This window comes from Delphinapterus leucas, chromosome 11, assembly GCF_059928025.1.
Source record: "Delphinapterus leucas isolate spDelLeu-1000000601 "Yukka" chromosome 11, BTC_Dleu_Yukka2, whole genome shotgun sequence".
NCBI lineage: Eukaryota > Metazoa > Chordata > Mammalia > Artiodactyla > Monodontidae > Delphinapterus > Delphinapterus leucas.
The window spans coordinates 39,103,299-39,118,163 of record NC_143139.1 but is presented as its reverse complement, the minus strand read 5'-3'; the positions used below and the strand labels follow the sequence as shown (position 1 = coordinate 39,118,163).

General features: G+C 52.7%; 1 protein-coding gene across 4 annotated transcripts; it reads left to right on the top strand.

Annotated features, from left to right (window-relative positions):
• The first annotated feature begins 2,124 nt into the window (after positions 1 to 2,124).
• On the top strand, positions 2,125 to 14,788 carry LMBR1L (limb development membrane protein 1 like). Of its 4 annotated transcripts, none has more exons than XM_089920658.1 (17): positions 2,125 to 2,498; positions 5,395 to 5,479; positions 6,684 to 6,813; positions 7,864 to 8,003; positions 8,191 to 8,294; positions 8,944 to 9,043; positions 9,586 to 9,654; positions 9,792 to 9,856; positions 10,203 to 10,275; positions 10,369 to 10,452; positions 10,548 to 10,624; positions 11,189 to 11,266; positions 11,417 to 11,490; positions 11,725 to 11,815; positions 11,899 to 11,965; positions 13,826 to 13,987; positions 14,188 to 14,788. In XM_089920658.1, exons 1-17 carry the CDS (start codon positions 2,427 to 2,429, stop codon positions 14,253 to 14,255), a joined length of 1,539 nt encoding a protein of 512 aa, XP_089776784.1. In that variant the 5' UTR covers positions 2,125 to 2,426; the 3' UTR covers positions 14,256 to 14,788. The 4 variants fall into 4 exon arrangements, with proteins under 4 accessions (XP_089776784.1, XP_022428000.1, XP_022428002.1 ...); XM_022572292.3 differs by having other exon boundaries at positions 8,944 to 9,070; XM_022572294.3 differs by having other exon boundaries at positions 2,126 to 2,498; positions 6,780 to 6,813; positions 8,944 to 9,070.
• The last annotated feature ends 77 nt before the right edge of the window (positions 14,789 to 14,865 follow it).

Below are 14,865 nucleotides of genomic sequence, written 5' to 3'. Positions count from 1 at the left end.
AGTGCAGAGCCCTGGGGAAGAAAAGAGCTTCGCAGGGTCCACCAGGAACTGACCAAAGGTCAGGGTGAAGATGATGCCAAATTGAAGCAGTAGAGAGGTGCTAGCTCACAGGTCACAAACTCAAATGCACAGCTGGGCTGACAAGGGCATGTTTGTTCAAATTTATTAAAGATTCTGTGAGCCAAACAAAACACAGCATGTCTAATGCAGCCCAGAGGCCACCATTTGGTAACCCCTGAGGGCCTTTTTTTTTTTTTTTTTTTGGCAGCGCCTCGAGGCTTGTGGGATCTTAGTTTCCAGACCAGGGATTGAATCTGGGCCCTCGGCAGTGAAAGTTCTAACCACTTGGACTGCCAGGGAATTCCCAGGGCTTGGTATTCTTACTATAAGGCAGGTGAATTTCTAAGTGCAAATGGATTGCTTTTGAGGGATTTTGAGCAGGGGCAGATCTTATTTGTGTTTTAACAAGATCGTTAAAGTACTTTGGCTTGAGAAAAAGATAAGAGTTAAGCACCAGGGTCAGCAATAGGCCCAAGCCACCTCCCTGTGCTCTCCTTTCCTTCCCTGCAACAGAGCCAAGGACCCAGCCAGCTATCTTCTCTTTCTATCTCTGCCCGCTCTCCTCATTGGATTCTCTTCACTCCAAGCTTGGCTGCTAAAAGGGAAATCAGCTATTCACGTCCTCTCATTATCTTGCTACTACCAAAGACATATATATATACATACATACATACACATGTGTAGTATATTATATATAACATACACACAAATACAAATATGTATGTATATACAAGTATATGCTTTTTATTTCCCAAGGTTCTACTTCAAATCACTGGGGAAACAGAATAGAGATAAAGGTACATGCCCTGTTTCAAGAGTACAGAATTCATTTGTTCATTCTGGCCCCTGACTCTTGCTCAGATAGTAACGGGACACGGTCTAGTCCTTTAGAATTGCGCTCTTATTCTTCAGTGGGGGGCTTTGCAAAACTCAGCCCTTCTTTTAAGTTTCCCTGTACTGCTCCCTCCATTTTAGAGGAAGGGTTTAACTCCATGAAGGTGGGACTTCCCAAACAGTACATGTATCAAGGTCATAGGAAGGTAACTTGCATCCCTTGTGACAACATCTCACCATTTTCTAATCTCTAAAATGCTAATCATACCTTTCCCTGGGTAAAATGAGATAAAATCTATAAAGTGAGTGGCACATAGTAGGTGGTCAGCTAATGTTTGACTCAGCCCATGATCCCCTGTGGGCATTTCCTCACAAAGTTTCAGATGGATATTTCTGTAGTTTCTTATCCACTTTTCTTTGGTATTTGTTCTAGCACACACTAGGGCTCCCACAAAAGTGACTGAGTGAAAACTTGGCGGCAGTGGGTTCCTCACCCCACAATAAACACTTTCAGAAAATGCTACTACGCAATGGAATATTACTCAGCCATAAAAAGGAACGAAATTGGGTCATTTGTAGAGACGTGGATGGATCTAGAGACTGTCATACAGAGTGAAGTAAGTCAGAAAGAGAAAAACAAATATCCTGTATTAACGCATATATGTGGAACCTAGAAAAATGGTACAGATGAACCTGTTTTCAGGGCAGAAATAAAGACACAGATGTAGAGAACAAACGTATGGACACCAAGGGGGGAAAGCGGGAGGGGATGGTGGTGGTGCTGGTGGTATGAATTGGGAGATTGGGATTGACATATATACACTAATATGTATAAAATAGATAACTAATAAGAACCTGCTGTATAAAAAAATAAATTAAATTAAAAAAAAAGAAAATGCTACTACGGGCCTTTTGTTACTGAGCAGCCGTACCTTTCAGAACCCTATGGTGCTCTCACATTCCACCTGGATGGCCTGATCCAAATGGCTTATTTAACCAAGGTCACACTCGTTGCTTATCAACTACGGGAGGTGAAAAAGACAGTTGCTTAGTTTTAGAACGAGCACCGGTTAAGCCCCAAAGATCCCGCCTTCCACGGGGCGAGCCTATCAGCGTTCCTCTAGCGAAGAGCGGCAGCTCAGTAGGAACCAATGAGTTCCGCTCCCTGGAATGATCCCGCCCATCCGTTGTGTTGTCACTCTGCCTCTTGTAAAATAGAACCGGGACTTGCGCTTCCTCTTAGCGTGCCTATCGGCTGGTGTCTGCGTCGAAACTCTACGGAAGCCTGACCTTAAAGGGGAGGGAGCAGCGGGGGGCCGGGGCCCTTTAAAACGAGGCCCGCGGGTGCTTGCCCCTTTAAGGGAAGGGCGTCCAGACGACAGAACCTGAGCCCCAGATTACCCCGAGTCTTCGTCACAGGCTGCAAAAAACGGCTCCTTCGCTGGGTCCGGGTGCTTGGCGGCGGCGGTTTCATCCCCGCTGGTCCACCCCGGGCCCGGAGACACCCCCGCCCCAGTCATGCTGAGCAGAGTATGGAAGCAGCTGACTACGAAGTGCTATCCGTGCGAGAGCAGCTATTCCACGAGAAGGTCCGCGAGTGCATTGTGAGTGCGGGACCCGGGCAGGAAGGGTAGGACCAAGTGGGGAACGGGAGTCGCGGGAGAGGGAGAGTCCGGGTCGGAGTGAGACCACCTGGGCTCAGAGTGCCGGCAGACAATGCTTGGTCCAGGGGCTAACGACGAAGGGCCCTGGTCCGACCAGTGCTCGGGCTGGCGAATCCCTAGATCGGGTCAGCTGGGTAGCTGCGCGATAAACAAAGCCGATCGGTTTCCGTTCCTCCCACTCGACACGCCCCTCCCCCCTCCTGTCCCCCCACCCCCGCCCGTGTTCGGAGTGCAGGTCTTCGTGTGTCTGGGAGACTGGTGAGCCTGCTGGTTTTAGTCAGATGGTTGGAGAGGGATGGGTTTGGCTGGGGGGAGGCTTATTTGCACTTACTCCTCAAACCCAAATAATTTTGACGAAGGGGAGACGAACAGTGGACTTTGGTGGGTTTCCCACTTTAGAAGAAAGTACTCTTGCTGAGGTGGATTCTACTGTGTAGAGATGGGGAACAACTAAAGTTTCCCCTTCTTTTCCTCCCCCTTATTGGTGTTTGTTAGAAATCCTGCAAGCCGAGTTTCCTAGCTTCCCAGCCATTCAGGGATTTCCTGTGAGTGGTTTCCCCCGGTGCTACAGAGGGCACCTGGCTGCTTTCCTTACTGCCTCACTGCCACCTAGAGTTACAGCTGAAACTGCCACACAGCAAGGGACTCCTCACTTCTGGGCCAGGGGCACCCAGTGGAGTTTAGGGGATCGCATCTTTCTCGGGCCTGCTCTCAACTCTCATCTCTCTCCTTTCTTCTCTGTCTCCTCCCTTGGACCTCCCCTGGGTAGCCCTCACCCACAAATACTAAAGGGAAAGGGAAGGGTTTAGAAGAATAGAAGTTAGTGAGTGGAGAACCCACTGATGGGGTCATCCTTCATTTCTCTCAGACTTGGCCCTAGTCTGCCCTGGGCAGCCTCAGATTGGAGGAGGGCTAAAGTGAGCCATGGCATAACTAGGTCTGCCCTTATCTGTGAGGACTGAGAAGTAGGCAGTATATCTGTCCATGTGTAGAGCTCCAGATCTGCTTTCAGGAAGCTTTCCTTGTGTGTTTCTTAGTGGATAGTTCCACATGACAGGGTTGGGCATATCGTGGAGGCACACCCAGGCCTTGAGACAGTGTAGAGCCAGAGACCCACATTCCTAGAGAACAGGGAGGGATGAGACCTTGGACAGAGAAGCAGCCTCCTGGATGTCTCCCCCATCCTTTAGTCCCATTAGCTGAGGACATCAGTGCTGGCCAAGGGCAGCCTGAAGGCTTCTAGTACCTCCCCCATCTGGCTCCAATCCCCTGCTCTAGAAAATGACCTAGTCTCTGCTGGAACTGCATGGAACTGCGTGGAACTCCAGTCTGACCTTTTGAGCCCTCCCACCTTCCTGCTTATTAAGCAAGCCCAGGGCAGAGCACTAGGCAGTAAAAATCTTGCAGTTACAATCTGAGTGGCTCATTCTACCCTACTTCCCTGATATTAAAAGCTACAGTTTTGTCCTGGACCCTTGGTTCTCCTGGGGTCTATGACTTCTCTCTTTGCATAGAGAGCTGTATGCAGATTCCCTGTAGGGTCAGCTCCTCTTGGGGACTGGAGCACCTATGAGACTGATTCTGCCTTCTTTTTTTAAATTTATTTATTTTTGGCTCCTTTGGGTCTTCGTTGCTGCGTGCGGGCTTTCTCTAGTTGCGGCGAGTGGGGGCTACTCTTTGTTGCGGTGCATGGGCTTCTCATTGCAGCAGCTTCTCTTGTTTCGGAGCATGGGCTCTAGATGTGCGGGCTTCAGTAACTGTGGCACGTGGGCTCAGTAGTTGTGGCTCTCAGACTCTAGAGCGCAGGCTCAGTAGTTGTGGTGCACGGGCTTAGGTGCTCCGTGGCACGTGGGATCTTCCTGGAGCAGGGCTCAAACTCGTGTCTCCTGCATTGGCAGGCGGATTCTTAACCACTGCGCCACCAGGGAAGTCCCTGATCCTGCCTACTTCAAACGCAATAACATCTCAAGATTCTCTGGCCCTGGTTGTGGAGCCAAGCTGTCTAGTGGCTCCTTCCCTGGGCAACAGCAGCTTACTTGCGGTAGAGTAGGGATGCATGCATGTGTAGAATAACCTGGCCAAGTCCTGCCATAACTGTCCATTGGAGGAGTAGTCCCCCAGGGGCATGGGACAGACCCTTTGAGGCCTACCCTGCAGTTGCAAATCACCTTAGGTAGGGACCAGGGATTGATAGCTTTTAAAGGGGCTGATGCCAGCTCTAGAAACTTTATAGATGTGGGGCCCCAATTAAAGCCTACTATTAAGGACAGGGCATCAAAGAGGCTCTAGTTTGGTCTTTCAGGGCCCCTGAATAAACAGAGTGGAAGCTCTGAGTTGGTCTAGGAACATGATTCCTACTTATTTTCTCCTAGAGTTGGATCAAGGTGGGAGTGGAGGAAGAGGGGGGTGCAGCACCAGGACAATGCAGACATCCCCTTCTTCCCCTCAAACCTGCTTCCTTTTCCAATAATGTGCTAGGAGTAAATTCCCTCCGGTTCTGTGGCCTGTTTCAGGTGTGCGGATATGTGCATCTCTAGGAGTCTTCTCTGACAATTTACCAACCAGGGTTCAGTTGGAACTATTTTTTTCCTGGGAAAAAACCCTTGTAGAGCTGGGCATGGTACTGTTTTCCCAAGTGCATGGGACAGCCCCTGTCTGATGCTTGTTGTAGGCCCCTGAGGCCTTGACTAGAAGGAAGTACGGGGGAGAAAGATGGAACCCCTGGAAGTATGGAGCCTAGTTTTGGGAAAGTGTCCCTGTGGGATTAAGAGAGGCCATTGGGGCTGTGAAATGTGTGGGGCTTAGAGCTTCTCATCTCGCTCATACTCTGCCACAGATCTCAACACTTCTGTTTGCGACACTCTACATCCTCTGCCACATCGCCCTGACCCGCTTCAAGAAGCCTGCTGAATTCACCACAGGTACCTGTGACTTCCCTCCCTTCTGCCTGCCCTCTGCCAGTGTTCCCGTTGCCATGGCACCAGCCTCAGGGGAAGCGGCCTATGGCGCCTGCTGGGAAAGGAGGGGTGGCCGTTCTGGAGCCTCTGCCTCTTCTGCCTCCCTCCCTCCACAGGCAGAGACAAGGTGGTAGAGTGGAAAGTCTAGATGGAAGTCCCTCAACTAACAGAGCCACAGGGCAAGTAATGCAACTCTTGTGACCCTCAGTTGCATCCTCTACAAAATGAGCCTAACAGTCTCTACCCAGTCCACTGTCATTGTGTAGAGCAGATATGATGGCTAATGTGAAAGCTCTCTGTGAACCTAAAGGGAGGCAGCTGCAGGGTGAATGTTATCATGGGCACAAGCTCTGTCATCTCCTCTCCTAGTGCTCCTATACCCAGGGCCAGAGACCTCCCTGACCACTGGGGCCCCAGGACCTGGTGATGGTGACCTTTCTCTTGGTAGAGAGTTCAGATTAAAGCTTTCTGTAGGCATTGTGTGGTTAAGGGGAGGGACACACTTACCACAGTTCCTAGCTCCAGCCTGTCCAGATCTTCCTGTCCTGGCCTGAAGCTTTCCTCCCCTCCAGACGGCTTTATGCACCCTCAGCCAAGAAGGCAGCTAGTCCTCAGTGTGATTTCCCTGGGGACTTTCTCCATGATTCTCCCTCCCCCCCTGCGCCCCCGCCATTTCCCTTTGCTATACCTAGCCGCTGATGTAACCAACCTCACAGACCAGTCATTCATTGTATTTGCAGCTTACAAAGAGGAACCTATGATGGAGGAGAGCTGGGGAAGGAGGGAAGTGGGGGAATTTCTGGTCCATACTCTCTCCACCTGGGACCACTGATTTTTTTTTTTTTTTTTTTTTTGCGGTACGCGGGCCTCTCACTGTTGTGGCCTCTCCCGTTGCGGAGCACAGGCTCCAGATGTGCAGGCTCAGAGGCCATGGCTCACGGGCCCAGCCGCTCCACGGCATGTGGGATCTTCCCGGACCGGGGCACGAACCTGCGTCCCCTGCCTCGGCAGGCGGACTCTCAACCACTGCGCCACCAGGGAAGCCCCTGGGACCACTGATTTTTTAGCTGCCACCCTGGCCAGAGAATAGGTTGTGGGGTTCATAGTGTGAGCTCTCCCAGGGCCTCCTGCCCAGCTCTGCCTCAGTGGGCCCAGGCCCTTCTTTCAGGAGACAGGAGGGAGCAGGAGAGCACACTGCGACCCAGGTGGCCCCCAGAGCTGCACACTGATGGCCTGCCTCCCCCCATGCCTCTGTCTTTTATAGTGGATGATGAAGATGCTACAGTCAACAAGATTGCGTGAGTGTCGTTGCCTCAGCACCTGGCACTAGTAGCCTTTAGAAGCTGGGACCTGAGGCCCCTGGAGCTGGGGGAGAGTAAGGTGTCAGAAGAGAGAGTTTCTACTTCCGCCCCATTTCTGGCTTCTTCTGGCTTTACGCTATCCTAGGGATGCTTGGAAAAGCTGCTGTTCCTGTCTCCCAGGTTAGGCCGGGAGCTTCAAGCAGCCTCTTGGCCAGGAACTCTGAAGCCTCTTCTGCGGGCCTAAGTCACCAGAAGTGGCTCCAGCTTGGCTTCACCTCCCAGCAGCCACTGGAGAGGGTGTGGGGTGGGGATACAGACTGATGGAAACGGCAGGGGATGGGGAAGGTGGAACCCCCAAAGGCGGGGCATGCTTATTTCTGAGAGGATGGCCCTTACTCTAGGCTGTTATTATTCACTAGCGCCTAAAGAGAAAAATATAGATATGACCCCTCTGATTCAACAGGCAACAGATTAAAAGGCAACCCCCCTCTCTCACCTCCCATGAGCCAACTAGATAATTGTCCCTTCTTTTCAGCTGATGCAGCCCAGGGCACAGGCCTTGGCTATGAAGCTGGGTTTCAACTCCCCTTGTCCCCGCTTTGCCTTAGTACCTTCCCATAGGGCATAGCCATATGGAGTGACCCTGCTCTGTCCAGGCTGGAGAAGGCAAGCTCAGAAATCCACTTCCCTGAGCTGAGCAGAGAAGTCAGGCCCCTTAGCTTGGCATTATGCCCGGCACACCCCATAGGCAAGTGCGGGAGGACCTCATTCCTGGGGACAGTCTGGGCAAGTGATATGGCAGGCGACCAGTTTCCCATAAATGCCTGAGGTGTTCCCATCCCACATGCCAAGGCTTTCCTGGAGGTAAGGGCTACGGTGGGGAGGCAGTGGGTAGAGCCCCAGCTAGACAGCTCTTTCCCTAGGTCTGTCACTGCTACAGCTGGTTCTAGGAGAAGTCACAAGTGCCTGTGGGGACGAATGGGGCTTCTTGGGCCCAGGCAAGTGAGTGTCTGAGCTAATCAGAGGCACTTCCCCTTCTCTGCCCAGGCTCGAGCTGTGCACCTTCACCCTGGCAGTCGCCCTGGGTGCTGTCCTGCTCCTGCCCTTCTCCATCATCAGCAACGAGGTGCTGCTCTCACTGCCTCGGAACTACTACATCCAGTGGCTCAACGGCTCCCTCATCCATGGTACCTCGACCCTGGTTGCAGCTGAGGGTGGGGATGGAGAGCAGATCGGGTAGGGCAGACACAGACAGCCTGGGCTAATCCCTCATAGAGCACCCCATCCCTCCCGCCTTCCCTGCCACATGGTCAGTCCCCAGTGGGTTGGGGTCCCCCCTTAATGACCATCTCTGCTTCTCCTTTTTTGCTCTAGGCCTCTGGAACCTCGTTTTCCTCTTCTCCAACTTGTCCCTCATCTTCCTCATGCCCTTTGCATATTTCTTCACTGAGTCTGAGGGCTTCGCTGGCTCCAGAAAGGTGAGTGGGGGAATGTGTCAATCAATCCGTGCAGACAGGAGACAGAATTCCACTGAGAGGGTTCAACTGAAGAGATTTTAATGAAGAGACTATTTGCGGACGTTTAATCAGCACTAAGGGGCTTGAGGCGCTAGTGACAACAGGAGGTCATTACCACCCCTAAGCCTGTGGGAGCCAGAGGAAGAAATAATTTCTGGAACCCACTGATAGTGGAAGCTGGGGAGGTGTGGCCACCCAGGAGAGGAGCTAATGTCAAAGGTGCCCAAGGTGGGAGGAAACACAAAAAATTACCCTGGACTCTTTCTCTTCCTACCTTCCACTCTCCTGCCAGCCCTTCCCATTGGGCAAGGTGAACAGGAAACCAGAGGGCAAAGAGCTTATGTGGCACCGACCTCGGGGTCAGCCTCCGAGGGCAAGACAGGGATGGAGAAGGGATCTGGGGAGGGGGATTGCAAATGAAGGATATCCAGTAGAGGGAATGATCCCGGACTGTGGGGCAGGAGGACAGAGTGACTTAGCAGAGTAAGCGGGAAACGCCCTCCGCTGCCTCCTGAATCCGGTCCTCTCGGGTCCCCAGCCAAGCTGCCATCTCTGCCGTCTCCTTCCTTCCCCACACTGCCCGCCCCCCACCTACTGCCTCCTCCTATAGGGTGTCCTGGCCCGGGTCTACGAGACGGTGGTGATGCTGATGTTCCTCACTCTGCTGGTGCTGGGAATGGTGTGGGTGGCGTCAGCCATTGTGGACAACAGTAAGGCCAGCACGGAGTCCCTGTATGGTGAGAAGGCCAGCTTCCTCCCCACCCTCCAGGCCGGCTGACTCTTCAGCTGGCCGATGTTCCCTTGCCCGGACCAACTGTATCCCTCTAAAGTGGAGCAGTTTGGGACCTTCCCCCTTAGACTGAAGTTTCAAACGGATGGATTTCAGGCCAAATCCAACCTGTAGAAGTGTTCCATTGGGCCCATGCAATGATTACAAAAAATGTGAGTCCGTTGAAACGGGGAGATTTCACATTAATATCCAGGTTTCTGGCTTTGCTTGACAAGGTTGAGGATCTGGCTACACTAGGCCCCAGTGACTTGGGCCAAATAGTGGTTGTGCCCTTTAGATAGGATCTCCAGTTTGCTATAGTCTCTGTCGCTCCTTCTTCTGCTGGCCAGCTTTCCTCATTTACATTACTTTCCTAACCCCTATAGGCTTTTGTCTTGTGCCTTTGCCTGGACTCTGAGGCCTGTCATCCCCCAGTAAGCAGGAGGAGAGAGATGGGCTGACGTACTTTTTTTTAACCCTTAGACTTCTGGGAGTACTACCTCCCCTACCTCTACTCCTGCATCTCCTTCCTCGGGGTCCTGCTGCTCCTGGGTGAGTGTTCAGGACCTGGGAGGGAATGGGTAAGGTCCTCAGGCCAGAGCAACCAGGGTGGAAGACGGAATGGAAGGGTGGGACGGGGAAGCGGTAGAGAGAAGGGTCTGGTAGGTGACTGGCTCCTGTCCCCACAGTGTGTACTCCGCTAGGTCTCGCCCGCATGTTCTCGGTCACTGGGAAGCTGCTGGTCAAGCCCCGGGTATGTAGTGCCCCTTGTCCTTTGATCCTGCAGGGCGGGCTTCCTGCAAAGCTGGAGCCAAACAATGAAGGAACCCTACAGTTGTGCAGTGCACACCTTGCAGAGGGCCACAGCCTTTGCTGGCTCCTGTATCCTTGACCCTCATCACCTGGAGCTGGTCACCAGGCATACAAAGCAGAAGACATGGCAGCTGGGAGGGACTGCATAAAGAGCCTGGCCGCAGGGTGGTGAATGAGGGAAGGGGAAGGAATAGGACAAAGGAGGCCTGAGACGAGCAGGCTTCGCCTGGGGCCTTTGGGATCAGGGAGCCTCTGACAGCCCATCCCTCCCTTTCCCCTGCCCACAGCTGCTGGAGGACCTGGAGGAGCAGCTGCACTGCTCGGCCTTTGAGGAGGCAGCTTTGACCCGCAGGATTTGCAGTGAGACGCAGCTCTTCCCAGTTGGGATGGTGAGCGTGGCTTGGGCAGGGCCTGTGCAGGACTTGGGGACAGCACCATCTTCTCTGCCCTCAGATCCCACTTCCTGCTGGCTGCCCTTGGACATGGAACTGCTGCACAGACGGGTCCTGGCTCTGCAGACACAGAGGGTCCTGCTGGGTATGTGGGTTGGTAGGCACTGGGATGCCTGCTTTCCCCAAGGAGAAGAGAGCCTCATTCTAGGCCCTTGCTAACTGCTTCCCATCCCTGCACAGAGAAGCGGCGGAAGGCTTCAGCCTGGCAGCGGAACCTGGGCTACCCACTGGCCATGCTGTGCTTGCTGGTACTGACGGTACGGATACCAGCCTTGGTGGGGGTGGGAGGTAGTAGGCCCTTGAGTACCTTAGACCTTCTCAGGGAGCAGGGAGGAGATGCAAGGACCTGGTTATCATCAATAATAGTAGTTGTCTCTCAACGAGTATCTACTTTGTGTCCCGCCTTGTGCTGAGCACATCAGTCCCCATTTTGTAGATGACGAAACTGAGAAGTTAAGGAGTTTGCCCAAGGCCACGCAGGGCCTAAACAGTTATGCAGGTTTGCTCTGGGGTGAAAATAAGGGTCGAAATCCAGTCCATCCCCCCATTTGCTACATCCTGGACTTGGGAATAAGTCTTATTTGTCTGGAGGAAGAGGTATATTTTTCTATTTGGCCTTTTTGCAATCCTTCCCATCTGGAGAGGGTGCATCTTATAATACCCTCAAAGGTGCTCTCTTGCTAGCATCAGCCTTCAGGAGGTCCCACACAGCTAACTGGAAACTGAAAATGTTGGACCAGAGTGTCTGCTCTTAACATTCAACTCTGGATACAACCGTGGGCTGGGACAGGGATGGGAGTCCATGACCTTGCCTCACACAGGGTCTGTCTGTGCTCATTGTGGCCATCCACATCCTGGAGCTGCTCATCGATGAGGCTGCCATGCCCCGGGGCATGCAGGTACTGGGCTGCCCTCCCACCGTATCTTTTGGGGAGGGCCTAAGAAAGGCTGGGTGAGGGGGCAGAAGCTGAGGCCAGAGGGTAGGCTGGGTGCGGGTGGCATTGATGATGGTGGGGCGTGCTGCACAGTGACACTGCTCCATCTCTCAGGGTGCCTCCCTGGGCCAGGTCTCCTTCTCCAAGCTGGGCTCCTTTGGTGCAGTCGTTCAGGTCGTACTCATCTTGTATCTTTCTGGAAACCCACCGTTGCCTCTCTTCACCAAACCTGTCTCCTCTGGGTTGCTGGGCAGAGCTACAGTGGGAGTGATAGGGAAGGGGGCAAGACTTGGCCAACCCGGGGTTCAGAAAGAAGGAAAAGACTTGATTTGAAAGGAGCGCTGGGGGAGAGAGGTCTGTTCCCTTTGAGATGAGGCATTAATCCTTGGGAGCAGACCAGTTCTTCCCTAACCCAGTGACAGTTACCTGATGGTTTCCTCGGTCGTGGGATTCTACAGCTCTCCACTCTTCTGGGGACTGCGGCCCAGATGGCATGACACAGCCATGACGCAGGTAGCTGGCCTGGGGGGCGTGCCTGGGCACTAGGTGCTGGCAGCTCTGCTACCCTGACCTGCCCTTTCCTTAATCCCACCCAGATAATTGGCAACTGTGTCTGTCTCCTGGTCCTAAGCTCAGCACTTCCTGTCTTCTCTCGAACCCTGGGTAAGTAGCAAAAGGAGGTAAGAGAATTGGCTTTTTTTGAGTACCTACTGGTACTAAGCAGACACATTATATTCATGCTCTCTCTAATTCCCACAACAAACCTATGAGGAGGGATTATCTCCATTTTACAGATGGAGAAACAGAGGCTCTATAAAATGCTATGCTGAGCTTCAGAGTAGTGTTGCTTCAAAGCTCATACTTTTTCCATTTGCTACATCCATCCCACAGCCTCCCCTACTTACTTCCATTTTTTTTTTTTTTGGTGGAGAAGCACCACTTTCCCCCAAATCTTCTTTTGCGGTGGATCATCTGATAAACAGTTCTTTCTTTTTCTGTGGCATGAGGGATCAACCCTTGCCCCCTGCAGTGGAAGCACGGAGTCTTAACCACTGGACTGCCAGGGAAGTCCCAACATTCTCATTTAAAAGACGAAAAACAGGGACTTTACCGGCCGTCCAGTGGTTAAGACTCCGTACTTACACTCCAGGGTGCGCGGGTTCCATCCCTGGTCGGGGAAATAAGATCCTGGCTTGCCGCGCTGCGTGGCCAAACTAAGATAAAAAAAGAAAGAAAAAAGAGAAACAGAAAAGCTAACTGATTTACCCAGAGTTATACAGCTTGTTTGAAGCAAGGCTAAGTCAGACTAGAACCTCTGTCTCCTGAACCCCAGTCCAGTGTCCAGTGCTTTTTCTACACACTGGGCATCAAATAACATGCTCAATTCTTCTCCCATCTTTAGCTATGATCTAGCATTACCTGGTAAAAATGTTCAAAAGTGTAACTGGTTCACCCAAGGTAGTAGGGGAGTTGCATAGGTTCCCCACCTCCCCACCATCATCATCCATATACTGTACATGATTTAGTATTTAAGTCAGTTCTATTTGATTCTTAAGTTCATATTCTCTCTACTCTACCATTTGTACTTATGCCATGGCGATTTAGGAAACTTGGCCTGTGGGTCCACCAGTTAGTTCCTTTAAGGTTGGATGCTGGTAGGAATATTTTTTAAGTGGTGGGGGGCGCGGGGCTCCAGAATTTTTTTTTTTTTTTTTGCGGTACGCGGGCCTCTCACTCTTGTGGCCTCTCCCGCCGCGGAGCAACAGGCTCCGGACGTGCAGGCTCAGCAGCTGTGGCTCACGGGCGCAGCCGCTCCGCGGCATGTGGGATCTTCCCGGACCGGGGCACGAACCCGTGTCCCCTGCATCGGCAGGCGGACTCTCAACCACTGCGCCACCAGGGAAGCCCTCCAGAATTTTAATTTGTGATGATTATATTATTACTGTTAGGGGCTCGGTAAGTGTTGGAACAGTGCCTGGCGCATATAGTGCTTTCTGTGTGTTGTCTCATTTAATTCTCACAGTCCCGTTATTTTCTCTTTAGTTGAAGAAACTGAGGCACAGATATTTAATGGATTTGCCCCAGATCACACAGTTAGATAGGGTGGAGTTCAGATAGGAACCGAAGCAGCCATGACCAGAGTCAGAGATCTTAGCCTCCACACTGCTCTGTCTACTAAAAAAAACATTTGGTGACATTTGGCTTGTAGGCTCCTGGCCCAGGAACAAGTAGCAGGCCCAGGGTGCTCCTCAGGACTCCTGGAGCCAGAGGGCACCCCCCCATGGGAGGAGAAGATGCCAAACTCTGGAAGGGAAGTTAAAGCAAGCCTAGCTGCTGACACTTTCTTCAATAGCCCTGAACTGTCCCTGAGACAGAGCTTGGGAGATAGGAATAACGAATGAATAGAAGCCAACCTATTAGTTGCAGTGTTGAGATGTGGCCACCAGGAGGCAGCAGAAAGCTGGGCTCTGAGCCAGGGAAGGGTTGGGGAGCCTACCTCCCATCCTGGCCTTTGTACTTCAGGGCTCACTCGTTTGGACCTTCTGGGTGACTTCGGACGCTTCAACTGGCTGGGCAATTTCTACATCGTGTTCCTCTACAACGCAGCCTTCGCGGGCCTCACCACTCTCTGTTTGGTGAAAACCTTCACCGCAGCTGTGCGGGCAGAGCTGATCCGGGCCTTTGGTGAGAGGGAGTGGGGGTGAGGCTGGTGGGGTTGTGGGATGGAGCCCTCTGGAACAGTGGTCATCCCAAGCAGGGGAGATGGCATGCTGTCTGCTTTGTTTGCAGCGTATCTCATCCACCCATTCTGTGGCTTGGTTGTCTTATCCCTGAGGACTGAACCTATATCCCGCTTTTGACTGCCCACCCTGCCTCTTCCACAGGGCTGGACAGACTGCCGTTGCCGGTTTCCGGTTTCCCCCGGGCATCTAGGAAGACCCAGCACCAGTGACCTCCAGCTGGGGGTGGGAGGGAGAAAACTGGACACTGCCATCTGCTGCCCAGGCCTGGAGGGGTGCCCAGGGGTGGGTGGACCTCAGGACCTGGAATCTGAGAGGGTGGGTGGCAGAGGGGAGCTGAGCTGTCTGCACTGTTGCATCATCTGAGCCAGAGTTTGGGACCAGGCCCCCCAGCTTTTCCAGATTTAACTGTGGGCCCCAGCGTGAGGTGGGGCTGGGTGACTGGGTCTGGCTCCCGGTCCCAAATTCGTTTACACATCAATCTGCCTCACTGCTGTTCCGGGCCATGCCCATAGCCATGTTTACATGATTTGATGTGCAATAGGGTGGGGTGGGGGCAGGGGAGGACTGTGCTGGGGGCAGACTTGGGAGGCAGATTGTCTCCCTTGCCTCTGGCCCAGCAGAGCCTAAGCCCTGTGCTATCCTGGAGGAGCTATGGACCACTGGAGAGACAGGGTCATAGGGAGGAGAGGCCACAACCATCAGCAATAAAGTTGATCCCAGGGTCTGCTTTGTTTTTTTTAAAGGGCCTGTCTCTGTGTCTATTTGAACAGCTTTGCTGCCACCAGTCCTGAGTCTGCAGAGAGAAACAGAGGGGTCCTT